Source organism: Solea senegalensis, linkage group LG2 (assembly GCF_019176455.1).
Source record: "Solea senegalensis isolate Sse05_10M linkage group LG2, IFAPA_SoseM_1, whole genome shotgun sequence".
Lineage (NCBI taxonomy): Eukaryota > Metazoa > Chordata > Actinopteri > Pleuronectiformes > Soleidae > Solea > Solea senegalensis.
The window spans coordinates 15,243,218-15,271,123 of NC_058022.1; the positions used below are offsets into that span (position 1 = coordinate 15,243,218).

Genomic DNA, 27,906 nt, shown 5'->3' on the forward strand with positions numbered 1-27,906 from the left:
CAGGGCCATGTTTTTAAGGAAGCTCAGCGCTAATTCATGATGATCAGTGGGAGCCAACAGTCATTTCAGCTTCTCTGACTTCGTCTCGTACGCACTAGGGATGGGACACTTTTTTTGTGTCCAATGCGAATATCACAAACTCGAGTATCTATCGATGCCGATATTAGTCCAATACAGTGATTTTAGACCATTTATGAACTATGAAGCTGTTATTTAATATCAAAGACACAATTCTCCAACTGTGAAACAAATATTGTTCTCCCAAAAAGAAGAAGGATTTTTGCATTGTATCAGATTCTAGATTTGGTATCTGTCCCATATCTGATCGAGTGATTTTGTGCAGTATTGGACTGATGCCGATACTGACCGATACCCATCCCTAGTATGCACCCAGTATAACACATGACTTCCAGGGCAAAATGTACTCATGTACACTCAAGTGTAGTTTTAGCAAATTTGATCATACTCTTTTGTACTAATTATGTTTTGTATTTAACATTTGACAATTGTTATTGTGTGTACTGTTGTTCAGCTTGTAGTTGTTATGCATTTACATTTTAATGCTATGTTACTACGTTAACTGTATTATCCCTATTTAAATACAGTTCCATTCTATTCTATTCTATTTCAATGGTGTGGCAAGTGGTAACTGAAAGAACTTTTCCTGTATTTGAGAAATAATAATGTGATATCAAGTTTTACTGCTGTAAGTGCTTCTACAGAAGCAAAAGACATGAACACATGACAACTGGTGATTATTTCACGTCAGGCTAATTTGAGGCTGTCACCATTCAGTGTCTGACATCTGCAAATGCACTTCCTATATATGACACAATTATCTTATATTTGCAGTGCACTTGCTCTCATTTACTCTCCTATTTGTGCTCTCTCTCTCTCTCTCCCTACTTCAGATCCATTGTGGAGTTCATTTTAATTTAGTAAATCTATTTCAGTCTTTAGGAATACTCCTATATTGAATATTGAACTCCTACTGTATGGTTAATATACAGTAAATGCCTGATGATGAAAGCCAAGTCAGAAGCACAATATCTGTTTGTAAGCGCATATTTAACCTGTGTCTCTCTGTAGGTGTGAAAAGAGAAATACATCATGGTAAAGTGTTAAAGGTCTGAGATAAATCAGAATTCATGCTGGTAGAGGAACACCATTCAAAAACCCCTGTGAGCAGAAATCATGTGTGTGGTCTAACTGTCCACTTTCAATGTGTTATGGAGAAAGGTTATTTTCTAGTCAATATTTTATTCATGAGGAATTTTTCACAGCGGAAAGGATATGTTGCTGGCTTCAATTTTCATAAACAGTGGGGCTGTAGCTGGCTCCAGTTACAGAGTGAAACAAATCACCTAATTAAAAAGAAATGAGCAGATAGAATCGATGCAGATCGCTTCCAATGTGGTGACATGTCTCTCAGGAGGAAACAGCAACAGCTTGTAAACATCATTCAACAAGATTGCAAATAAAACTGTGGCCCACTCAAGCAATTTCCTTTAACAAAAAAAAAAAAAAGAATGAATATTTTAAAGGTGGAGGAGGAAAAGTTCCCTCATAGATGTCAAGAACATGTCAGCAGGAAACAAAAATGACACAATACAAACTGTAGAGGACAATATTTATGACTGCAGCATGTGGCTGGTATTTAAATAACCTCAGAGGAAGATGACTTTGATTTGAAAGCCTGGAAAATAACATCAAAAATGGTTAAAAAAGTCAGATTTTTCCACAAACAGACAAACAAAAACCCAAATAAACACCGTCAAACAGATGATCTTAAAACAGATATTGATTTATGCAGAAACATGATGTTCTGGACTGTTTGATAATGAGGATTAGGTGTATATGGGTGCTTGGGCATTTTGAAAAGACTGGCATCAGTTCATCAGAACTTTTTATTTAATCAAATTGTACATGGAGGGCTTTGTTATGTAGGATATAAGGAGATGCACAGAGTAAACATTTGATTTCTCACTCGTATTCTGGTGTTTGAAATCAATTGACTAATTAAATATACTGCCTAAAATATTATTACCATCAGCTTTTGTAATTAATGCACTGAATAGATTATCTGATTAGGAGCAGAATGGGGAGAGGTCAGCAAAGGATTTGTTCTCCAGTGGGAACAAATGGATTATAGCCTGCATGGCTACTCAGCAGGGCACATTTAATCTTCTCTAAGGTACTATTTAGCTCATTTGGTGTTATATTGTGCTAATTCTAGCAGCGGCATTAATAAATAAAAAAAAAATAATGCATACGTGTTCTGTGTATCACATGATTACAAATGCAGACGAAGGATGAGACGTAGGCTCGCATCGTTTAAAGTGCACTGGACTCAAAAATCAATTCATTTCAAAGAAGGAAAAACTATTTTTGAACAGGCAGTAGAAACAAAAATTAAAAATAAAACCTAAAATAAATACAGAGACTTTGAAAGATCTTACAAGTCGATGGAATATTATATAATATAGCAAAGCAGCTGTTTACTCACACACACACCAGATCTACTTGTGTCAGAGCCGCAACAATCTCTTCTTGTTCCACACTCGGATAAAAGATTAAAGGGGGAGGTTAACAAGTATGAATAAGTGTCTATTTTTGTTTTCCCACTGGCTGAAATTTGTATCATGAGATATTGTTGTTTGCTGTAAGTAAAGTTGTGCGAGGAGAAGTTTAAAAAAGAAAACCCAAATCGCTGCATTTCGGTGCGCAGCCTGTGGGTTCCGAGGATTTCTCGCCCTTTTCACTCTCCAAAATCTCATCATCTCGGTGAAGTAAGGATATGATGGCGGTGTGAAGAGCCGTCATGACATTCAAGTTAAATATCACAGCTCCATGTCTGCATTGCATTGGCTCTGCAGGACACTCAGGTGTTTTCTCAATTTCTCTCAAACCAAAGCCAGTTCTCTTAACGGTGCCTTATATAACACATTTACTTGACTGCTTTACACATTCGACTCGCCTGGCTGTCAGTGCGGAACATGAAAGAGCATTCCTGATCATTTATAGTCACAAAAATGCCTCTTTTGTGGTCAGAAATTAAGCTAATTGAAAATCTTTCTTCCTATAATGAGCATAAATGTCAGAGCCAAATTAATAATAATAATTGACAAGAGTTCTGATACAGACAGAATAAATGATGTGGCCCTGTCGGGATTGTGTTCTTTGTCAGTGGGGTATATTTCGATCGTACCAAAAAGAATCTCTCTTTCTAACAATGTATATAGTGAATTGCTGGATAAAAACTGGCTATGAAAATACATTCATTCTGCAATATCTGGAGCAACTCAATCCACATGACAGTAAAACGCTGCTTGACCTGTTGCAAATGTAATTAAGAGACACGCTGCAACAGCTTGTGTTGGCACCTTGTTTACTTTGTTGACTGTTGAATGTGAGCTCTCACAGGTGTTTCTTAGCAACAGATTACTTGGCTACAAAGACAACAAAAGCGACAGTAGCAGACTTGGTTTTATCAGCAGCATATTACAATTCATTTCAAGGTAAATTAATTGAAATCCATTAAAAACAATCTATTTCTATGCTTTCTAAAGAATGAGAAAAAAACATACTGTGCTGAAGTGAATTATGTATATTGTAGGGAAATTTGGCATATTTATCAACGAGAATGCTGGTCTCCTTGTGTGACGCAAAGGAAAAGCAAAAACAGTGGGAATCATTTGTCAAATAGAGGTATCTTTACTTTAATCAGAGGAAATGAGCAGTCGTAGAGCTTTATTATTTTCTCACTGAAGTATTTTTTTTACTTTTAAGCAACAACATGAAAAGAACAATATATTAGGAAAATAACCCTCCTCATAAATCAAAATTATCATGACACTTGAAAACAAAATGAGTAAACAACGCAAAAGAGTGCGCTGGAATGAAGTATATGGTCTATTGACAAGGCTGGTAAAGTTGATTAATGAAGGTTTACACTTCACTACGTTCCTGCTTTTTAGAGAAAAGTTCCCAAACTCAAACATGCATCTGTCAGTCTTCTCGTCTCTCCTGCCGCACTGCAGCTGCTCTGCCTTGCCCTTGCAGAACCATATAGAGCTGTTCAGGTCACATGACTGTATACGTTCCACATCGTGAAAGTACAGGAGTGAAAAATATTCTTTTCTTTCTCGCCTGACATACAATGTACAGGCACAGAAATGAACAGTAAGATATAATGCCTTGGTGACATGTAAATAATATATTATCTTAGTAATCCAAATGACTAAATAAGATGAATAAACTTGTATGTTTTCTAATATTTCTACTACCTAGTAGTAGAAAGGTATATGCTCTGATAAACATTCCATTATGCTCTTAATGAGGTTGTTGCTGATATAAGATTTTCACAAAATCCTAAATCAATCACTGTTCATCTGTACTATTAGGAGATGTTTTTTGATACTAAACAACTCGTTGTAACACAAACAGCACTGGCAATGCTGGCAAACCCCCACTGAGAATCAACCGGGAGCTCTTTGCAGCTTTCACCTGCTTTGAGCTGCTCATTGTTTAGGTTTATGGTTCACAGTGTCCCAGTGGCTCACACAACTTCGTGCAACTGCATCAAGGTCACATGCTTAAAGAGTGTGTGGTATAAAACTTGTGCAGCAGAGAACGGCTCGGTGCTAAAGAAGACGAGAGACTAGTGGAGGAGAATGTGTTTCAGAAATCCGATTGGAGAGCGACTTTGCTAGAAATAACAGTAAAAGCGGCTTTATACTACAGCTTTGCCATTCACCCATTCACCCATTCACCCACACAATCAAACAGCACATCTCTGTGCACTGCATTTCCTGTCACTCACCTTTCTTACTCATTCACACGCTGCCAGCACAGCCATCAGGTGCAACATGGGGGTAAGTGTCTTGCCTACATCGGCATTTAGACTAGTGGAACCAGGAATTAAACCCACAACCTTCGAGTTGAAAGACGTCTCACTCTACCACTGTCACTTTATTTGTAACCCTACCTCTTAACACACACCTCTAATAGACATAAAAACATTAGGTATTTTATATATAGGTATTTTAATGCACAAATCCAAAGAGGTACAACCTTAATCGATGTATAAGATGATGTTTTTTTTTATTATTATTATTATTATTATTATAATTTAAAACATCACAACTTTTCAGTCAAAACGACTTAATAGCTAACAACAGCCAATATGCAAATTCAGGGCATTTGATATCAAATCATCAGCAGGAAGCATCTTTATAACACTATAAAAATGAAAAATGAATTCATTTATAAATAACACAATCATGTCTGTGTTCTTTGTCTCCAAGTTGAAGAAGTTGCCGGTGAACTTCTTTTCCACAAACATTGACGCTCCGTGCAGTGCACTTTTGCCCTATTACAATTCCCCATTTAGCCCAGCAGGAGAGCAAGAGACAGACAAATGAAATCTTTTCATGCAGGGAAATGTTGACAGACGGAAAGCGAGCGTGTGACGTGTGTCAGTGAAATTATTCTCAAAATGTGACAAATGAACAACACAGACCTAGCTGAAACCTAGACGTTTTAAAATAGAAACTCAACCTCTGCCAAAAGAATACATCCCTTTATTTAACGCTGAAGGTCGGAGATTTTACTGTAACTACTTTTAATATAAGTTTGAAAAAACTAAATTGTAAAATGCTTTATGATAGAGTTACTTTCACTGAGTTTGTGTGTGCTAAATAAAACGCTGAACACAGTGGAAAGAAACAGGAACAATTTTATATAATTGTCCTTTTATATTGATTACTAATATCGTGTGATTTGTTTATGTTTATGTTTCTTCCTCATGTCCACTTTAGAGCAAGGGACTCAAACTTGCAGCCCCCGATCAATGGCTTGCAGCCTGCCACTTCAGTTATTTATCAGTTATTTATACATGGTTTTTCATCATTAATTTGTTTATATTGAGAACCATAAATCGTTCCATATCAAAATAAACAATTTTATGTTGAAATTCTGTGATATATCATCATGAATATTAATATTCCAATCTATTTTCCTCGAAAAACGTTTGACTTTGACCGATCACACTAGACACTCAGTGGCCCCCAGGTCATTTGAGGTTGAGACACCTGCATTAGAGCTTTACTATACAGACAAAAACGTGATACTTACCAATGTACTGGTTCCACTCTGGATCCAGGTCAGCTTGGTTGGCCAGACAGCCCTTCATGACATTCAAGCAGTAGTTCTTACAGGATTTTACTGCTGGCATGCCTTGACAAAAAGGGCAGTAAAGCATCTTTGTCAGCGCTCGCATACATGATGGAGTGCTGCTTACCTGCGAGGACAGAGTGCGACAGGAGTCATTAGTACCTGAACAGGACCTATGAAATCCATGATTACTTCCCATCAGTAAACAGTTACATGCTATTTAATTGTTGTTGCCATTTACGACTTATTTACTGGACATTGCATTCTACCAGCTCTACACCTTCATAAGAAAAGGTGACATGTTTATAATCCCTTTAATGATGCCACTTTATATTTGCCACATCATTTGTCCATATAAGCTTGTTGAAGTGTGGCTGTAGTGACAAACGACCACCACAGACTCTTGTAAATCGCCGGAGACAAATCTGCAATTGCAGAAGCGTCCAAAAAAGGGATGCAATGCTTTGCCTTGTGTAAGCTATATGGCATTTCAGATGACTAATGCAAATTTGTGTGACCTACTAAAATCGACATATTACAGTACAAGATTTCAAGCATGCAACATTCTTTAAGCACCACAGTCACAACTACTGGACATCTTTCTGTGTTTTGTGAACCCACAACTTGAACTTTATTAACTATTTTTTGAAGCTGATGATATATAATCTCTATATTATCATTTCACATACAAATGTTAACTATGTGTCATAACATGTGTCATAACATGGTGAGGTTTCTTTTTTTTTGCAGAAACAATTTGTTGGTCTTATGCCAGACAGACATAAGACTAGTGCCTTTTTTTTAAACTTTATATTAAAGTTGACTTTTCATGTTAAACAAGATTTCTGGAAAAAGGATGTTGTTAAAGCACAAGTTGTAGAAAGTAAAATGGAAATTTGCCATGTTAACATATACCATATCATATATTTATAAATGACACATTTCTCATTTGGCCAAAAATGTGCATAAATAAAATCAAACATGATTGAAATAAGAATTCCATAGAGAGAAATTGTTTCAACAAAATCATAGGCCAAGGGAGCGTGCTTTAACAAATATTTACAAGACCACCTGTTATTACAACAAGAAAACATGAATGTTTTAGAGGTTTCAAAAACTGATATAAAACTAAAAATGTTATTGTTATTTATTTGACAAATAACAAACTGAATTCACCCTTTTATACCCAAATGTGTGCTTCTCTGAGAAGTCAGAAAGAACTATAAATTGACATCTTAATCAAGAAATAATAATGTGCTACAATTTTCTAACAATAATAATTATATTTTAGCATTAAAAATAATGGATTAAACATTACAGAAAAATAAAAATATGATTTTGATCATTACCAATGCTGTTAAGTTAGGGCAGCTGTGGCTTTGGGTGGTGGTCTAATAAATAGCACTGTAAATGATACTGGTATATCATTCACCAGTGAAGGTGTGAATGTGTGAAGATGTGAATGCACCAATTAACATGTTCTCCTGGTATAAAACACAACACCTGTCAAAACATTTAGATCTGTCTAACACGGATCCTCCACACGAGGGTCACGAGTCACTAGAGGCAAGCCCAGCTGACGCAGGGTGATTCACCATGGCCAACACGCAGAGATGAACAACCATTCACTCTCACATTCACACCTACAGGCACTTTAGAGTGTCTGCATGCTTTTGGACTGTGGGAGGAAACTGGAGTACCCAGAGAAAACACACACACACACGGGGAGAACCGTGTGCAAACACCATGCAGAAAGGTCATGACCCCGGGTCGTTTTGCTGCAAGGCAACAGTGCTAATCACCAGAGATAAACAGTTTGTTTGTGAAACTTAGACTCCAGAAACAACATGAGTAAGTCAAAGCGCTGCTGTGGCTTGTCTCTTAAAAATGCTTACTTTTATTCAAGACAGACTTAAATCCCAGCAGCAACAGGCAGTAGATGTCACATCTTAGAGACACTGCGAGACAGACCCCCTCCAGCAGGGTGTCTTATTCTGTTATGCTTACACCCAATCCCTCATGATGAGTTTAAACCCTGGGGATCAAAGGACTGCAGTCGCAGACACATGACCTGGATCTCAGGTCCCACTGAAATGTCAAGAGGTGACGCTGGGACGTGCTGGCTTGTACGCAATGTAGGGTGTAACTCAGTAAACGCACACTAACAACACATCCTTTCAGGCTGCTTCTAAATGAGCCTCCCCCCACTACTACTAGGGGAAACTTAAAGTTCAACAAGTGCACTATGGTGGGACTCCAGAGAAATGAATGTTGGATCCCTTAGAAAATCAGAAAAGTATCCTCTCCTCAGTGTCTTTCCTATTGTCTCTGATGAGTGAGGTTGACTACATTCACATCTGTATCTGTGACCATGTGCTGCGCAACAAATATCTAAATATTTATGGCGATGGTGTGAAATATCCCAGCAAAATCAAAGCGAGTAGTGAAAAGAAAGCGGGATGGCTGGGGATTTGCAGTGCAGTTTTTATCTGTCTCTACACACATAAGAGGGATTGCAGTCCTTTTGTCGAGTATGAATAAATCCGAGCCTTAGCCCTTTGCTTTTCCTTTAATCTTACTTTGTACATGATCATAACTATACACACTCTCAGGATGATATACTGCAAAGGCATTAAGATTACATTGCATCAAATGGAATACCAAGGCAACTGTGTGATAAATGGCTTCTGTGCACTGGGTGAACAAGTATTAGGCGAGACAGCAGTCAACAGTGATGGTTCTCTTCTTTTTTTTTTTTCAAGGTTTGGCCATTTCTCCTGAGCCATGACCCAAACCTCACAGAGCCTAAAACATCCTGACAACATGCACCAGAAAAGCACCTGACTGAAACAGAAAGAGATCTTGGGTGCGTTCACATGTGAAGACCACAGTCTTGATTTCAGTTGGGGGGTCAAATAATGAACATTCAACAGAAGGTAGAACCTGACAGAAACAAGCACTTGATTGAATTAGAATCTTAGTAAAATACCTTTGACACTCTCTGAGCCACCTCCCGGCCAACAGAGAGCCCTTGGACAAATGTGCGAGCGGCGATGAATGCCCGTGTAACCTGAGCCTTGAGCTTCCTGGGCACGTCTCCAAAGGGCTTGAGCTGGTCGGTGTACTTACTGATACACTCCAGATAGTCCTCAGTGATGACATACTGGGAGTTGAGCAGTGTGAACATACGCTCCAGTAGCCGTGACCAAAAGTCATTAAGCATTTCCTCCAGGTTAACATTCCCTCCTGTGTAGTAGCGTTTCAGCTCAGCAAACAGGTTCTCAAAGACCTCTGAGTTCTGCATGTAAGGCTTCCCATAAGTCCTCACGAACATCTCATTCAGGGACCTCTCTGTGTTTTCCAGAAGCTCCAGGAAGAATTCTGTGGCAAGAGGAAATGAAAAGAGAAAGTTACTTACATGATTTTCTTTTCTTTGTGGCTATAAATGATTCTATAAGGGTACACACACACACACACACACACACACACACCCTTGCTTGTGACTGAAATAGGAAAACAGCATCATTATAATGCGTTGTCACCCGTTTGCTTAATTGCTGTACTAGAAAAAAAAAAATACAAAATAGCTGATCAATTAAAGCATTCCATTGCTGCTTTCTTTTTAGAACAGGCTTCACCGCTTTGTTGATTTTCATTTCCAGTAAGCAACTTTTGACACCACAATAGGAGCCCTCCTCGTATATTTCTGGAAAGCAATAAGGTTTGTATTTGCAGGGCAGGGAGTCTCTGTTGTTTATATCACACCTTTAGACTCCAAATATAGATGTGTGCTTGAGTGAAAGGAATTGGTGAATGATTTTTCTTCTACACCAATTCAGAGTGGAGCAGTGCTGCACATACTGGAAGCACAATGCTGTCGGATGATGTGCAAGAACTTATCCTCCTATAGTGTGATTCCATAACGCAGTTTGTCTATGGGGTGTACAGCCATTGTGCATTCTTCCACCATCACCATCTTATTTGCCTCAGAAGTCTGTGACTCACCAGAAGCTGAGATGAGACGATAACATTTCTGTAATGATAGTGCTGCCATTCAAGGACCAAGATTAATATTTAAATAGGCTCAGAAACTCTGCACATTTAAATGCAAAGGGAAATGGTTCAAGACTAGAAAGTCTAAAGGGATATTTCCTCTTTCCTCAGACTCTCTACTTTCTTTCACCTACAGTGAGTGATTAAAGAAATCAATTTTACATTTACTGACTCACTACACGGATGTCCATAAAGCTTTACGGCAGCATTAACTGATTCTCTAAAAAAAAAAGAAAAAAAAAGTTTTACAATATTCAGATATAATTATGTCATTCAGATACCCTACATATCTAAGATGTATTCAAGATTAATTTTAAATGAGTTTTTTTCTGTTTTGGCTGAAGTTGATTTAACTGTGTGGACAAAGTAAGGTGTAAAATATTAAAAAAATGCAGGGACTAAAATTAAAGAGCTGTGTGGGTTCTCTCTATAAGAGCATTCCAGTTATTAACACAAAACCCCTTTAGTTAAGGTGCTTAATGGTTGAAAAGACACCAATGATCACCAGTTTATCCAGATCAATGATGGATAAAATAATGGTTTACATCCATACCTTCTGTTGCTCTTCTAACTCACCTAAATGTTGGCATTTTTCCACTATATAGTACCGCCTCACTTCGGCTCTACATGGTTTAGTTTGTTTTCCATTATTATAGTACCTCCTCAACATGGGCGGGGTCATCACAGTGGCTGCATAAAACTGCCGCGACTTAATTTTATTCGCCACACACACACACACACACACACACTAGTGACTAGGCAGTTTTCGATGTACTAAATCATTAGAATCAGTTAGTTAAAAAGATTAATTCAGTTCTTCCTCCCTGACTGGAGCATAGCCTCTGACACAGTCACTGAACAAAGCGCCAGGGTAAGTGATGCTCGCGATCATAGGCTCCCAGCAGTGCTGTCGCTAAATACACCATACTCCTCTGTTAAATGATGAGATTTTAGACATTTCCTTGTTATGTGTTGGACGTTAACCTACATTTACAGGATTGTTAAGTCTTCTGATCTACAGTTTGATTCTTGGGCCTCCTTCTGTGACTGTGTCTGGCGGTTCCAAGCGAGCCGAGTCGCCAGAGCAAAAGTACCAGGTGTTATCACCAATGGAAAGGCAAAATAACCACGCCATGCTGTGGCGAGAAGATTCGCACTACTGGAAACATGGCTTTTTACAACCATCATACTAACTACAACTGTTAGTCTTCTTCGTTAATTAGCCTCAGTAATGCAGTTTCTGGTCGCTAAGTCATGTGACATAATCTGAACACATATCCACTAAGTGACCTGTCTGGCACAACTGAGCCATGCATATTAGAGTCACTTATCAGAACGGTCCTGACAAATCTGTGATGGATCTGAAGTGGTCATTAGTGCTCGGCAATGCAGGTGAAATTGCACAGCACAGAACCAGAGACAGGAAGAAAAAAAAAAAAAACATTAATAGCATGTGTTTCTGTTATCTTGAAGGATATGACCTTTTCCTACATTAGTATGCAGGACGTGTGGTGTTGGCCAATATGGTTACTTTGGCTATTCAGACTATATTGGTAGTGAAACACAACAGTGAGTATTATCTGCATATCTAAATATGCAAATCTCCATTTGTGCTTCAGTGAGATGTGTTTGGTAATGAAATCAGTCAGTGACGCTGAGCAATGCGCACATTGATTGATGACAGCTTCAAAACTAATTTCATTAAAAAACATTTTTTGGGGGAAAAGAAGCTCTAATCACTCAAAGTGTCAGCTGAGATATTAATTGATGTAGCAAATGTAATTAAAGCAAAAAATGTATTGTTAATGTGGAAAGTGTACTTCTAAGCCTGGAGTGCTAATTTTATTATGGATGGATGCAGCATGAGTCAGTGCCTCACAATATACAATATTTGACTAAAACAGGCATCTTAATCTAATAAGTAACAATTCAATGAATCCCTGTTATTTAAAGTAATAATAATAATAATAACAATAATAATAATAATAAACAATAACAGGAAAGGCTTATTAAAATCCTGAAAACTTCAGAGTGATTAAGGCATATGGCTATATGAGAGGCTACAAGAGGATGAAACAGAATAAAGATGGTGAAATCCTGGACAGTAGGATTCTATTACAACCTGCAGAGAGTTCATTATATTTTGCTGATATAGTTCACGATGGCTCTGGTTTATTAATGTGCACACAGAGGTGAGCAGAGCCTACACAGAGCCATTCTCTCTGCGATGAAGAGAAATCTTGAGTCTCCACCGTTGAGGGCTCTCCTTTGTGTCAGCTTTAATTTCAATAATTCTTAAACAGGCCACTTCGACTTCAAATTATAGACCTTGATGACGGGAAAAAAGGCCAGTTGCAATTAGATCAAATCTTGTCGAGATAATATGGAGTCGACGTGATTACGAGAACAAAGCCAGTGGAGGCAGAGTGTAGGTGGACATCTGTGAGGACCCCATTATAAGTGGCTCGCAGAAATAATTACTGTCCTAATATGGTGACAAGCTGTGACCATGACGTAGGAGGATATGTAGGATGGTTTTACACAGTGATGCACACCATTGTAAACTATTGTTAATACAATCTACTACCAAAAAAAGGAAAAAGAGACAAGAAGCTGTGTTGGGAAACCGAGGCATTAGCTCTCTGGACCACATTTGGCTGAGCAAGCACTATTATGTGTCCACAAACAAAGTTATCAAAAGCATACAGTTAATCATGCTCTGAGTTAACCTATCTTAAACAAATAGCAGCTACACAGTATCCGGAAGCATGGATCTTTAGACAAACAAGGCCCCGGGGAGTGCAATTTAAACAGGGTCTTAGGAAGAGGCTGAGGGTAATTTGTTTATCTTCATAATGTGATGCATGTTGTATTCATTACGGGTTGGATGGGCACAAAAATTGCAGTGCAGCTTGTAACAGTTGAGGTCCAGGACGGAATTATAAAAAATGGCACCTTCTGCAGTAATATCATGGAGGTGCTCACAGCTTGAGAAAACAAGCTGGTTTAACTTGTGTTGATTTTTGTGAATGTCCATTATAATTTCACAACATATTCAAAATGCAGTGTGTGATTTCAAGGCGACACACAGCTTGTTATCTCCAGTCACGTCTCCTACAGGACAATAGTTTATTTAAGGTGTTCTCCTATACTTTGTGATTATTGAAATTGCATTATGTAAAGTACACTTTATAATCCAAGTCTGCAGCTGCGTTGAGCTCTCATGGAAGGAACTGGCAATTTTACTCACAAAAGGAGCCCTTTGAATTTCACTTGTCAGTCATAAGGTGGGTTATTGATTGGTCGGACAGGAATCGCCGGAGCGCTGCTTTAAGTGATATGCTACTGGCACAATGTGACACAGCAACAGTTTCATTGTAAAAAGAAAAAAAGAAGGAAAAGTAAATGGTGAGTCCAGACAGAGGCGTCTGTGAACAAGGTCTACATAGTAATTTAATATTTCCTTATATTTGAAAGTTACACTATGCAGCTCTTTACCACGAGGAAGAGACCTCAAACACACACAGTCCTGTAAAAATCCATATGGGACAAATAGACTCAGATCCCCTTCAGTCACACCGGAGTTCTACAACCTCAAACAATAGCTTAACTTCAGAATGGCTCAGCCTGATCCACACACTCATCCAGTCTCACGCATCCACAGTCTTCTAGTGGAGTCCAGCTTCTATGGATTCATTTTGGATTAAGTTACTTGCTCAAGGGCACGTCTACGATGGATGCTCAGGGAAAAAGAGAATTCACTTCATCTGTCCTTGTGTAGATACAGAATATTCAACAACACTGTGTGTGTGAGTCAGTGAGTGAGTGCAAAAGAGGATCAATCGTGGAGCGTGGATCACATTAGTATTCTATTTGTTTTCCCAGCACCATGGTGTTTATGACCAGGAGGGCCAAGAATTGATAAGCAATTAAGCGAAATAATTTAGTCTTTAATAAGCAAAGTGTAAAAGACTGACTGGATTTCCCGTGGTTTTATGTGTATCATGGTGATAACAATGGAAATGTTAAGACCTGCTATTTTAAAAAGAAATCAGCATAGTTGTTGTTAAATTGCAGCATGTTTGACGTGGACGATTTTAAGATTCTAAGATACAGATGCACTCTGTAACACAGATATTTGTGTTCCTGCTTAGATAGTCTTGGCATCGTGGAGACTGTGCCCTCTCACAGTGACAAGCAGAGCTGCAGTGTCAGGTATGCGTGGGCTGGCCATCTATTGTCAGCTACTGTAATACTCATCATAAACAGAAGGAAATATACACATACAGTACACTGATTTTACGTTGGTGTGAACTACAAAGCTGAGTGCCAAATAGATGGCGGAAGAGCGAACAACACGGCATTATTTGGATCTTCAATTCTCTGGCTCCGTATCAAGGCGAAAAGTCATTTCAAATAATAACTTCTTTCCTCATGGCAGCAGTATATTAAATCTCATCTCATATCCCCTGCTGAAAACTAATAACCTGGCCACATCAAACACTCAGATCCAATTAATGACAAATAAGGACAAATGCGAGATTCAAATCTAGCAATCAATATCAAATATATTTGCTGAGCGGGTGGTCAGTCAACACCCTCAGCAGACCCAGAGACTGCAGACGGCAAAGGAGCTGTGGAGATGAAAACTGCACATAGCGTCTGACATTGATGAAATTATGGAGAGTGGCAGCAAACCCCATGAGGAGGAAGGGTGCCTGGAGTCATGCATCTAAGTGCTGCTGGACAAACCCCATTTCCTCGCTCACTGGAGTCCACCTACTGACATGCACCATCCTGACAGCAGCTGATCAAAATAACACTTATTTATTTATGCAAGCTTCCAGGAATCACATGCAGACTAAAGAAGTGCATATTCCTGGAAAACAAAAAAGACAGACATCACCCAGTCACTGTGACATTGAGTTTCTGGGCAATGTGCAATCATCTGAGAGTCGCATACTGTAACTCAATAGTATTTGTTTCATACAAGATGTTGAATAGTTTGAAGAGAACGAGCATAGCAAGACACGGCATTGACTGCCGAGTATTAAATTGCTTTATTAATCACTCAAACATGATTTAGTCGTGACACTGGATATGTTTAGAAAGCCCAATATGAATATCTATGCTTCTACCTACATTCAGAGAAAGAAGAGAATTCTTTTTTGGATAAAATTAAACATGGGGCAGTGTTCATGTTCAGGATGAGATCCTGTATTCATGCTGGCATTTTAAATGTCTGTGTTACTTACACAGTTTATAAAATGAATTTACACGATGTTAACAGATGATACAAGTGCATAAAGTGCATAAACATAAAAGATAGTATCTCATTTATTTATGACTGCCAAACCACAGAGATGGCCAGTGTAAAACCTTCATACTCAATGAAAATGATCATTAAAAATGCACAACATATTATACATGCATATTGTAATATGCATGTATATATATTTGCATTGTTCAGCCACAAATCCATCTTTTGTTTTTGTTTGGGATATACACACAACATAAAAGGAGAGTGAAAATGACACATAGCAGCTGTAACTCCCCAAAGACAATACAAATACAGTTGTTGTTTTTTCAAAACACATAGACTCCTACATCACTGATACCATAATGATGATGTTGAACAGTATGGAAAGAGTCTATGGATGATAACCTCTAAAGTACAAAGACAAAGACACAGACTTCACAGAGGGTTTTGCCCGCAGCACAATATTTGATAAAGAATCACAAAAAGTGAGGAATATAACAGCTGTTGCAGTTCAACATCTGCAAAAACATGGCCTTAGATGACACGTTGGAGGAAAAGGTTGGCGTTGGGAATAACAATGCATCCTAAAATGACCTGACTATATTATTAATATTAATTCAAACATTAGGGCATATCATTAAAGATGTTAAGGTTGTATTGTACCCACAGCCTTTCAAGAAGAATGTGAAATAAGAAAAACAGCAATGATCTTTTGTTAGTCACACACATGTTAAAATACTGTACAACATTGTTCACTTTTAAGTTTCTAATCTAATGAAAGCAGCTGTCAATGTTACTGTCAGTAGTTCAGATACAGCATCTCAGACAGATCAAGATTTGTCATCTCTGGTCTCCACGACTTTAAGAGATTCTTGATTAGCAATTAAAATTCCAGTGATGTGTGCAAGAAAAAGATAGATCATTGATAAAATACAGGAGAGACATGTCAAGCTGTTGCGTATGTGCACATGATACTGAGATGTAAGAATGACCTTTCTTTTAATGCTGCTGTACATACAAACCAGCACACATGTCAAAAGCATCAAACAAGAATTATGTAAAGTATTAATCCTACTGACTGAGTCAGAGTCGAGATGAGTCAGCCACTTACAGCTGGCAACATGTTGAGCATATAATTATAGTGTGTGATTTTTATCCTGTATAAGGAACTTTTGTAGTCATTAAGTTTAAGAGTGCTTTCATAAGGTTTCTCACTCCTGCATTTAGGGAAAGTCTGGCGGTAATAAAAACAATTTATTAACAAGACAAGATGAGAAAAAAAAAACATCTGTGATTTCAACTAGTGAAAATAACCTAAACTACCGTATTGGTATTTTATGTCTCATCACAATGTTATTATCCAAAGTTAAAGTTAACCAGGGCGTACAAGTACATTTTTGTCCTGCTATATTCAACTGGAGACAAAGACAATTCAGATATGAAGAGCTTAAAAAGTTTTTTTCTGAGTAGTAACTCATTAAAATGTATGCTCCGTCCGTAAATTGCTTAACAATTGCTGACAATTTTCACCTCCACCACCCTTCACTTTCTTTGTCCACAGTGATAAGACGCCGCTCCCTACACAGCCCAGTGTTGAGAGGTGGAGGGATTATTATTTCTCATTAAACTGTATCTACGAGGAGCTGACTCCATAGAGAAGGCTACCAACAGGGAGAGACGCAGAGGAAGAATAAGCTTGGTCCAGTAATGGGTACATCCACTGCTCCCATAGCAGAGGCTCAGTGAGTGTGTGATGGTCAAGACAGTCACCATGGGGCCAAGACAAGACCACATGCAGCACAAAACCACCAAACAACCTTAATAATGCAGAGTTTGGCAGTGTACTGCTGTTCAAACTGTCAATCTGCTGTGCAAGAAGCCATGTTTGTCTAATCCAACAAGAGAGTTTACCACTCCAGGGCATATTAATGAGATTTTCACATCTCAACTCCTCTTGAGGGAGGACAGCTACACACATGCAAAAAGAGAATCTATTCAAATGAATACAACCACTCTCAATCCTTTGACCTTTTTTGTGAAAATGTGTTCGACTGTGGATGCATGTTAAAACTGTTTGGAAAATGAAACTAAACAGGAACATGAATAAGCATAAAGCATTAAATTAAAATGAAAAATACCTACCATCAAATCTCTTATGCCTGGAAACAAAGGTGCTCCTCAGTTCATGACTCACTTCATCCACTAGATTTTCAAAGTCCTGTTTACTCTGTTGGCCAAATGTGTCCTCCATTTCCTGTGTGCAACACGTGTTTCCTTGAGGACATACTCGAAGATGTTCACCTGCAAATTTAAAAGGAAAATGTATTTGTGTTTGTAACAAAATCAACACTGAAACGTATGCAACACACACAGCACGATGGATAACATAATACAATTCATTATATAATACAATTAGACCAATTACAGTTACCCACATAATTTAATTAACTACACAATCACAGCAGAGGGACAAATCATTTCACAGTGTATTTGACATTCATCTAAGTTTTCTCACTACACTTTAGGATGGATTGATGCAAAACAGCATGTTTCAAGCTGATCCTGTTAAAAGTGCATATCCTATATTTCTATCCCACATGTATAGGAAGTTAACTGCTTGATATTTTCATTAGGGATGGCACGAAACCACTTTTTATGAGTAAGAACTATGAAGCTGTTAATTCATATCATGTGAAAGACATAATACTCCAACTGTGACACAAATATTGTTCTCCAAAAAAGAAAAAAATGAACAGCCCAAACATGCTTTTATTTACATGTTTACACTCTGTGAATAGTGAAGCATGAGATATGGATTTTTGGATTGTATCTGATTTTAGATTTTTTATCTGTCCGATATCCGATCCAGTACTGGACCGATACTGACCCATACCAATACCTAATTTTCATTGTGAATAGTACTGAGAATATTGTGAGACTACCATGGCAACCCAAAACAATAATTCCTCAGTTTCTTGTGTGTTCAATTTCAAAAAATGTCATTATCTTGCCACTTAACCACCAACAGTGTGAATGTGTTGGTAAATATGTCACCGGGAATTAAATTGTTTTACAAATGTGAGGAAGAAAATTAGATTTCAAGGCAGTGGCAGAAATCAACATGAGCTAAGTGACGCTACTCAACAAAAGCTCACTTGTTTACAAACTGGATGTGAACATTTAGACCCAGGAAAGCTCAGTAGAAATTTGATTACTCTATTGTGTATGACTACATATTAATTATTACAAGCACCTGACCATGAAAAGCAGAGAGATTAATTGTGACTTGGAGCTAGGGCTTCATCTAACATTTATTATAGTAGCTGGCACATTTTAGAATACTCAATTCTGATTGGTCAATAGCGACATTCAATGGTTATTTCTGTATATTTGCTGGAGACTAATCACACAAAGAGCCTCTTATGTATCAGTGCACAGAAGTCAGGTCAATTTACCAACGTGTAACTCATCAGAGAGATATTTTTCTTATATTAACTAATATTAACAGAGTGTAACCTAAGTCGAGGGGCACAGGGGAGACTTATACTGCTCCAGGCTCAGAGTGGTGGAAAACGCCAGGGTCACCCCGTATGCATGAACGCGGCTTCTCGCTCAAAGGGTTTAGTCATTCATTTACTGGCAAAAAAGCTTCACCAGCTTCACAGTAATGCAACTGTGAGTCTCATTTATATCCACAAAGAACATTTGTGTGCTGATATTTCATTGTTAGTTGCAATTACTTTTTATTCTCCCTCCTCGCAGCAGATGAGCCTCCAGTGTAAATAAATGTATAACTATTTACTCTGGGGACAAACACTCCCAACAACGTTATGTTCGCAGTTCAAACCCCACATAAAGACTTGTTTACTACGAGGAAGCAATATAACGTTTTAATTATCAATAAAATAACTTTTAAGTCAATACTTTGTTCCTAACTGTTGGTGTTTTTAGTGAGTAGTCGTTTAATAAGTGGGGTTACATGCAGTGAGGCGGCCATTGTTGTGAAATAAACCTCAGAGGGACAGAGGGATGTCGCCATTTTTCATCTGTTCTTTGTTGGTTCAGAACGCAGTTGGTGTAGACAATGGGAGAAGTAGGCCTACTGCCCCCAGCACTTCCTGTAATGCATTGCAGCTGTTGAATGACAAACATTGACATTGACAAACAAAATCCACGTCAGAAAATGTTTGTAATCGATGTCATTGGTTATGTCAACTTACATTTCCAGCCTTACTTAGAGCCAGGGCAAAACAAGATATCATTGTGTTGTGCAAAAAAAAGAATGAACTTATTTTAACAATAATAATAATTTTTTAAAAAAGCCTACATGGTCAATGCCATTGAATGTTACACCAAGGTGCCCTAATAAGATTAATCTTGTCAATTAAGTTTTCTGTCTCCCCAACATTCGTCAAATTCCGCTCGTGAGGAATCCACTGCAGTAAGTTGATTGATGGTGGTAACCCTGCTGTAGAGTATAAGTCTGAATGGTAGACATTGAGGGAGCCCACGCGCAAGTGTGGAGAACTGGGCGATTAAGGCCAAAACCATTGTCATGATATATTCGTATGTATTGATTCTTTGCTACAGCATATTATAAACACAATTACTGCACAGCCCTAACCTTGTGTGTTGAATGTGTGCTGAGGTGCACGGCCTTAACATTGGTGAATGAAGGATTCTTCTTAATCAGGAGCCATGCAGGGGCCACAGCTTACACTGCACACACCTCATGTCCATATGTCATTTCTTATTCAATACGGACAAACCATGGTGAAGATGACCTGCTGAAGTTCAAAGCAAGCATCAGAATTGGGAGGAAAGTTGATCTAAGTGACATGGCATGGTTACAGCATGGTGCCAGACAGGCTGGTCCAAGTATTTCACAAAGTGCTGATCTGCTGGGATTTTCATGCACAGCCATCTCTGGGGTTGATACAGAATTGTCTGCAAAAACAGAAAAATATCCAGGGAGTGGAATTTTTTTCTGGCTGAAAAATGCCCTGTTGATGCCAGAGGTCAGAGGAGAATGGCCGGACTGGTTTGAAACAACGGAAAAGGCAACAGCAATTCATAACAGTAAATCCAAAAAACGCTGTTTTACAACCAAGGCATCGAGAAAACCATCCCTGGACACAGAACAACACCTTGAAGCAGACACCAACAGAAGAATACACCAGGTTCCACTCCTGACACTAATCTAGGTGTCCTCTGTACCTAATAGAGGATACTTTTGTCCACAAGAAGAACAATGTTGATATTTCCTATTTAGTCTGCATGTTTGCTTATAGGTTTTTACCAAGATAACACATCCCTGTCATATACATAACCAATGACACTGGGGAAATGTTTAAGTGAATCAAAAGTTAATGAGCGACATCATTCCATAATGCAGACCAGCTCTGCAACAGGATGTGTGTGTCTTCATTTCACAGTCCAAAACATAATAGCACTGTGGGGCGGAGAGCACAACAGGGAAGGAAATTGAAACAGTCACATTTACAGCGATTATCATGTCGTAAAGACTGAAAATTGTCAACATTGCCCCACAGGTCCCGCACACGCACATTCTCTGATTTATCTCCCATCGCTCCACAAAACACAAGGAATTCTGATTCAGATTTTGCCACAAATAATGCAAATTCAATGTGCTGCAGCTACAATGGGCTTCCAATCAGCACAGCAGCTAAGCAGGTGGCAGCTGTAAAATTGTCATGGCATGGGGCGACTGATAGACTGCACAGCAGTAAACAAGAAATGTATTACACTGAGAGAGTGAAGTGCATTGTGATTTAAGCTAGGGATAGATGACTTAAATGCCAATCATTATATATTATGTCATTTTATATTTATTCTATTATAATACATTAACTCTTAGAACAGTTAGGCAGCTTTTTCCCATTACTGTGAATATGTATATACAGAGAAATGTGCAATATAGAGTGTCTTATGTGCTTTTTTCTTATTTAAATTTGGAAATACGTAAATTGGCTTGGATAATTTTTACGAACAAAAAATAGAAGAAAAATGGTCTTCTATATTAGGGCCAAATTGAGGGAAAAAAAATTCATAGAGTTCAAGAATAAAGTCTTAATCTACAAGATTAAAGTCGTGAGAATAAGGTCTTAATTTACGTGATTAAAGTCATACATTTACGAGAATAAAGTCGTAATATTATAACCTGTTGTTTATTGCTACAAACTCTTAACTTATGTATGATATGTAAAACATGTCTTTATGTGATCTAGACTCTCAGTCATCACGAGGGTCACACACTACACAAACTTTGACCAAGAGGAGCCACTGACTCATGAGTCTCATCACATAAAACATACAGTATATGAGCCATATTTAGCCATGGACCATAAATAAAAAGACAAAAGAAACATGAGAAGTGAAGTGAGGGAACGTTCAGCAAAACCAGGCTTAATTTAGCTCCGTTTCATGTCTCCCGGTCAACTGTTGAACATAAATTGTAACAGTGATGTCACTGTGACCTCTGTTTTAATGATGGATTCCTCTTTTTCGTTCTCCTTCTTCTTCTCGCTAATGATCCACTGTTGTTAGTGTTCAGGTTTCAGCGCTGGCACCCTGCCACTGTCTCTGATTGGCTGATTTGGCTTGAGTATTGCAGACTTGGATCAAATGTCCAGCATGTTGGAGACTAGATTGGGGTCTATGAAGTGACGTTAGGAGGTCAGCAGATGTCAGCAGGCCTGTCTTTGCATATTTCACACTTGGCGATTGGTCATACTTCACCAGCACTGGTTAGAGGTCAGAATATTGGGCTGGAAATCTGTCAATTTGTATCCAATTCTATCCAGAGAAGTTTATTTTTTCAAAAGTATTCTTTCTAATATACAGTATATTTTACTTGAAAAGTGTCTGGCTGTCTAGTTGTCATCAAAAAATAGCATATTTTAATGTATTTATATTATCTTTGGTAGTTAATTTTCCTGTAAACTGGCATCACCATGGTTCTGATAAACAAAAACATGGTATTAATAAGTGAACAGGATAGATCATGTCAGCACATAGTATAATCTATTATGCAGCTCCAAAAATAGGTTTTGATCGTGGAGAGAAGGGGGATTTCTATGCAAATGTCACAGGAGATCAGGTGGACAGCTCCCATTGCAGATGTTTTTGTAAAAAAAGAAAGCCATATACAGCTCACAATCCAAAGCACTAAGTGGGCGAAACATTAATTTGTTTATTAAAAGTATAATAACATGAATTTAGTAACTTCATTTCATCACCCACTGTTTTCAGAATGGCTCTGTAGGAGAGGTGTTAGTGGGAAGTCCCTGGGGTTTATTTTGAGTGCAGCCTTTTCATCAGATATATCAAAAGGAAGAAGAAATCATCTCGACATAACAGCCCTACTGCGAGCTCCAACAGTCTCAACAGAGCAAAACATCACTTAAAAATAAGCATGTCATACATCAACATACGAGATGGGGCTTTCAAGGGACTTCACCACTCAGCAAAGTGCCACGACCTTCCTTGTCAAGGTTAAAACAGCAATGTAGCCTCACAAATAATCTACTGGTGCACAGACCAGACATAAGCAACACTCACCAGACAGCTCTCAAACAGAAAGAACATGATTATATTAAATTAATGATATTGTTTTGGTAGATTTTCTATTGTCAACAGCATCAAAAGTCTAAAAATAACAATTAATTCATTCAACCAAATCTGGTTTGTATACAACAAGGCTGGATATATCACATTTTGATATAAATAATTATTGTGTAGAATGTCCTTGCATAATGGATCAGAGTCTTACATAATCAAAGATTATTTTGACAGGATCTGTGACACTAAAGGAAATAAAATATATATTTCCCCTTTTCTTCTGCTCCAGTGTGTTTCACAGGATGAACAGTGACCTGGTTCAGTCAACATGTCAGATTTTACCTCATTTTGGCTAATACAAGATAATACAATACAAACTCCTTTTCGCACACTGCAGTTCTGTCTGCTTTTCCACCCAGAAGTCAACTATTTCACACTTTTAATACACTTCAATTCCTCTAAGTGAATACACTTCAGTAAGACTTTGACACCTATGTTCTTTCAGTCCTTGTTTTCAATTTCTCTTAATGTCTTTCATTGGACTGTGCTTTGTGCATTTCATTACTTTGAAACTTCTCCTGAAATTAACCAAGTAGCTGTACCTGAACTTACTAAAAGTTCATCACCTCCAAGTGACTGTATTTATTTTAGATTTTTCTTTTTCTACCACTGATTCATACAGTATGTTCATAGATATAACTACATAGCTTGAAGTCATAAGTCACACATCTTAAGTGTGTGTATTGCTTGTTCACTGCTCTGGAAAAAAAAAAAGGATAAAAAGGTCTGCTGCGCTGCAAATAGTTGGAAATGGTGGTGCGTTCAAGTCCGATGCCAGACAGTATTGGCTTGAACAATTCCATTATTATCAATTCTATGGAACTCAGCAACTTTCTTTAAATAAGCAATTGGCAAAGATGCAGTATTGCTTAAAACACATATTCTACTTCTATAACTGAACCATTAAACTGCTTGTTGACATTGCTAAAAAGGTGCATGTATCCATTTCTTTCAATTATAGAAGCACACATAATGTTTGCACAGCTATTCATCGTAGACTACACCAGTGAACTATGAAGTTTCCATTGAGTGGAACGGTTTGGTCTGGTACACTATGGTACATGTTTTTTTGCATTTGCATTAGGAAGATTACCAAAATAATCAGCTCCTTATAGTTACATATTTCTTTCTGGTAATTCTTGGAGATCAACCCAGGTTTTTAGGACAAATCAGTGGTCAGCAGTCTGAAGACGTCACACATAGTACATACTACAGCCAGAGCTGGTACTAAAAAAAGTACCTGGTACCAGGTACTATGCTAGTGGAAACGCAAGTACCATGTTTATAGGGAAACATGTATGACTTTCAAAAAGTCTCTCAGAGAACAGTGTCCAAGTTCCTGAGGAAGCAGCTAAGGTAGGCCAACTCTCAGAATTGCTAGTCAGTGCCTGGGCAAACAGACCTGCAGCATATGCGCTCTGCCATCTGCTGTGTCCCATAGTTCCTCCTCATGCATTCACAGCTGGAGCTATATTCAGTCCCATTGGAAGTATTTTCTGAAGCTCTTAGTTTGGTGCTTCAGAGTCTCAACAAGTCCTCAAACCTGAATAACCAACTGATTATCAGTTCCTGCTGTTTTGTACCTAACCTTGGTTTACATGGTTAGAATAATAAATATGAACTTCCTTAAGATTACAAGATGTCCATTGGCATGGTGTGGATATTGAGAACATGATTAAAGTTGGAATGTCAAAGGCCTGTGATTTGTTGAACCATCCACACACCCAAACCTCTTCCCGATTCAGATCATTGCTCTTGTTACTACTGCTTACTATGTCTCTATTCCTACTCTGTCATAACTAAACTCACTCACTCGTTGTCTACCGCTTTTCCTCCACCTGAGGGTCACGGGGCTGAAACCAATCCCAGCTGACATGGGGCAAAAGGCGAGGTACACCATGGACAGGTCGCCAGTCCATCACAGGGTCATGACTACTATGATAGCTGGAGGTCAGTTAACACCCACAATGTGGGTGGTAATAAGCTTTTTGTCCTATGGGGTTTGGAAAGTTTTAAGAGCCAGTGTGTTTTCAATAAAACCTCTAAAGATTTAATTGCAGCCATAAATAAATCATTTTTTATTCATATACAGTATTTAATCAGCAAGATCTGAAAATGTTTCCACTTACTGGTGATACAGACGTTTGATTAATTGCATTCCCATACATCATTTAAATATACCTCAATTATTTATGTTGTTTGTTTTCCTCCTAACAACAGTTTGAAAATGATTTGTTTTAACATTCTGGTTAATTTGACTACACTTTTAGTGTTTTAGCAACACCACATATCACCACACCACAAATCCATATAATTGACACAAAGCAACCTACACTGTATGTATGGGGAAAAGTGGCTCATTACGATTTCTGAAGCGTCAACAAATTGAGCCTAGCATTAGTTTGAGCATGTCACACGCTCAGCCCAGTACGTCCGCTGACAGCAGCAGATCTCCAGGCACATCAGCTGAAGACTCCCTTGATCCCCCTCCATGCATTCAGTTTTCAGTCTCATACTGCATGGCCTATTTGAGCTGCCATATCCTGCCTATTCCCCCTGCTTCACAGTGATGTGTTTCACAATCTACCGTCACCACCACCACCACCTCCTTTACATGCTGTATCTGATCTGCATCAATGTCAAGGTGTCGTCATTGATGTCTGCTCTACTCTATGCCGTCTTTTGGCTGCCGCTCTATCCGCCTCATTTTTCCATGTAAGCACAATAAAAGGAAGTGTGTGCTCTCCTTGTTTTCGGTTTTCCACGATGCATGTGGAAGAGCTGGGAGACCCCAGAACAGCAGCCATGCTGCCAAACACAAACCATATTGCAAATATCATTATAAATCACATTTTGAATATTGTATCCTGCCTGAACTATTCTAACTGTAATTAAACATAATGAAAAACATAAATAATTGATTGATCTTCAAGTATTCAGTTCAGATAAAATATTGGACACACATTTATGTCCAAACTTTTGACTGGTACTGTACCGTGACCCTGATGAGACTCAGTGAGACTCACTCACCATCTTGTCAAAAATAATTGAGGTTGGTCAGAGGTTGGTGTCACTCACCGCTCTACTTAACACTGATCATGTACAGTTAACACTGTATGCTTCCAGACCTGCAACGTTATGTGCATTTTAGATTTAATGTAGAATGCATTCACTGTTTCAGTTGCACTCAAATTGAAAACACTGCTCTTTGCTTTGCGAATCGTCAAACTTTAACAAAAAAAAAAGTTGTAAGACAGGTCATGATCACAGGAACTGAACGAGAATGAAATGCTGCATGTGAACATTAACATGAAACTACAAATCTTTGTATCCAAGACCGTCTATTCTTTACACTTTTAGTAATGTCTATATATTTTAGTACAGAATAAGCAAGCTTCTCACACAGGTTAGAACCTGCATCAACCAAACAAAACAAAAGGATGACAGTTTTCTATAACAATTCGGGGGGTATGTCAGGAGTCGTAATGAAAGCCATGCTTGTGTTTTAAATAACTTGAGGATGCAGATGCAGAGGAATGTGCCCTTGGGTGAATGAGGACAGGTTCAAGAGGGAATGAAATCTCACTGACATAAAAGACTCGACAATAAAAGCAGCGCAGTACAATGCAATGATGGTGTTCTTCATTCTCAGGAGAGTCAGCATGAAGGGGAAAAGGACAAGAATAAAGATGGTGGAACAGTTTTCATGCTCGTGACTTGTCAGCTTTTCTGAACACGTCAAGATATTACACTGCAACATGTCATTATGCAAGTCCGTGATAGTGCCATGATAAAACAGCAGAATGGTTTACTGTTTCATATGAAACACCATTTTGTGCGAAATAGCATTTTCATACAACAGTGTGGTGTATTAAAATGTTTCTCTGTGTAATATATAAAAAAAACACTTTGATGGAAGATAAATGCATAAACTGCCCTCTGTCAATGTTTAAGAGACATTTTAAAAGGCGATTTGTCCTCTTCTATGATTATAGTTTGAAGACGTGACCATATTGTCTAGATCTGCAGAAAACTAATAAGTAACTTCATAATTAAAGTTTCAGCCAATTCTGTCAACATTGTCTTCCTCTATTGTCAAATGGGAGGATTTGCTTCTTTTTAAAAAACAAAACAAACAAAAAACGATTATTTGTCATATATATGAAATATGAGATCTTTTTTTTATGTTAAGATTTGAATTTGAATATGTTTTGACCTAAACTGGGCAACTATAATGGAATGCTCATGTGTCACACCACTCTGCGACGTGCATGAAATCATTACTGCAAAGATTAATGTAGTGTATGGATTTATTTTGCACCGTCTGCAGCACAATTTACAAATAACAGGCACGGCATAATCAGCACATGAAGCACGGTGTCTGGCTTTGATGGCTGTGCAGAAGTATGTAATAAAAAGCCCAGTGGATGCATGAGAAGACTAGTGAAGATACTCGATTCATGAGGGCAGTATGCCTAGACGCCCCTGAGTATTAGACCTTAGCAGACGAGCCACTCTCTCCTGAGTCACCTTGCTAAGTAGAGCATGCAAGTGGACTACTCCAGAGTTAACAGCTGGTGGCTGTTTGGAGACCTGGGCGGAACCTACTCTGATCATTACTTTTCACACAGGATTTACAGCTTAGTTTACCAACAGCCAGCATTATTAGTTCTGATACCTTGTTACAGTGCAAGTGCCCTCTGCTCTGCTTCACTGCCAGGAAGAGGACACAACTCAACTGCACAAGACTGCTCCCCACAGTGGGCCGCTGAAAGACA

General features: G+C 38.3%; 1 protein-coding gene across 2 annotated transcripts in view; it reads right to left on the minus strand.

Annotated features, from left to right (window-relative positions):
- The window catches only part of gpc6b (glypican 6b), a 66,159-nt gene that overhangs the window by 30,867 nt on the left and 7,386 nt on the right, over positions 1 to 27,906 (minus strand). For both annotated transcript variants that reach the window (XM_044019369.1, XM_044019370.1), the window contains exons 2-4: positions 17,630 to 17,788; positions 9,164 to 9,555; positions 6,136 to 6,301 (exon numbers count right to left, since the gene is read on the minus strand). In XM_044019369.1, the coding sequence (XP_043875304.1) occupies positions 6,136 to 6,301; positions 9,164 to 9,555; positions 17,630 to 17,788 (717 nt within the window). The remainder of the gene's footprint in view (positions 1 to 6,135; positions 6,302 to 9,163; positions 9,556 to 17,629; positions 17,789 to 27,906) is intronic.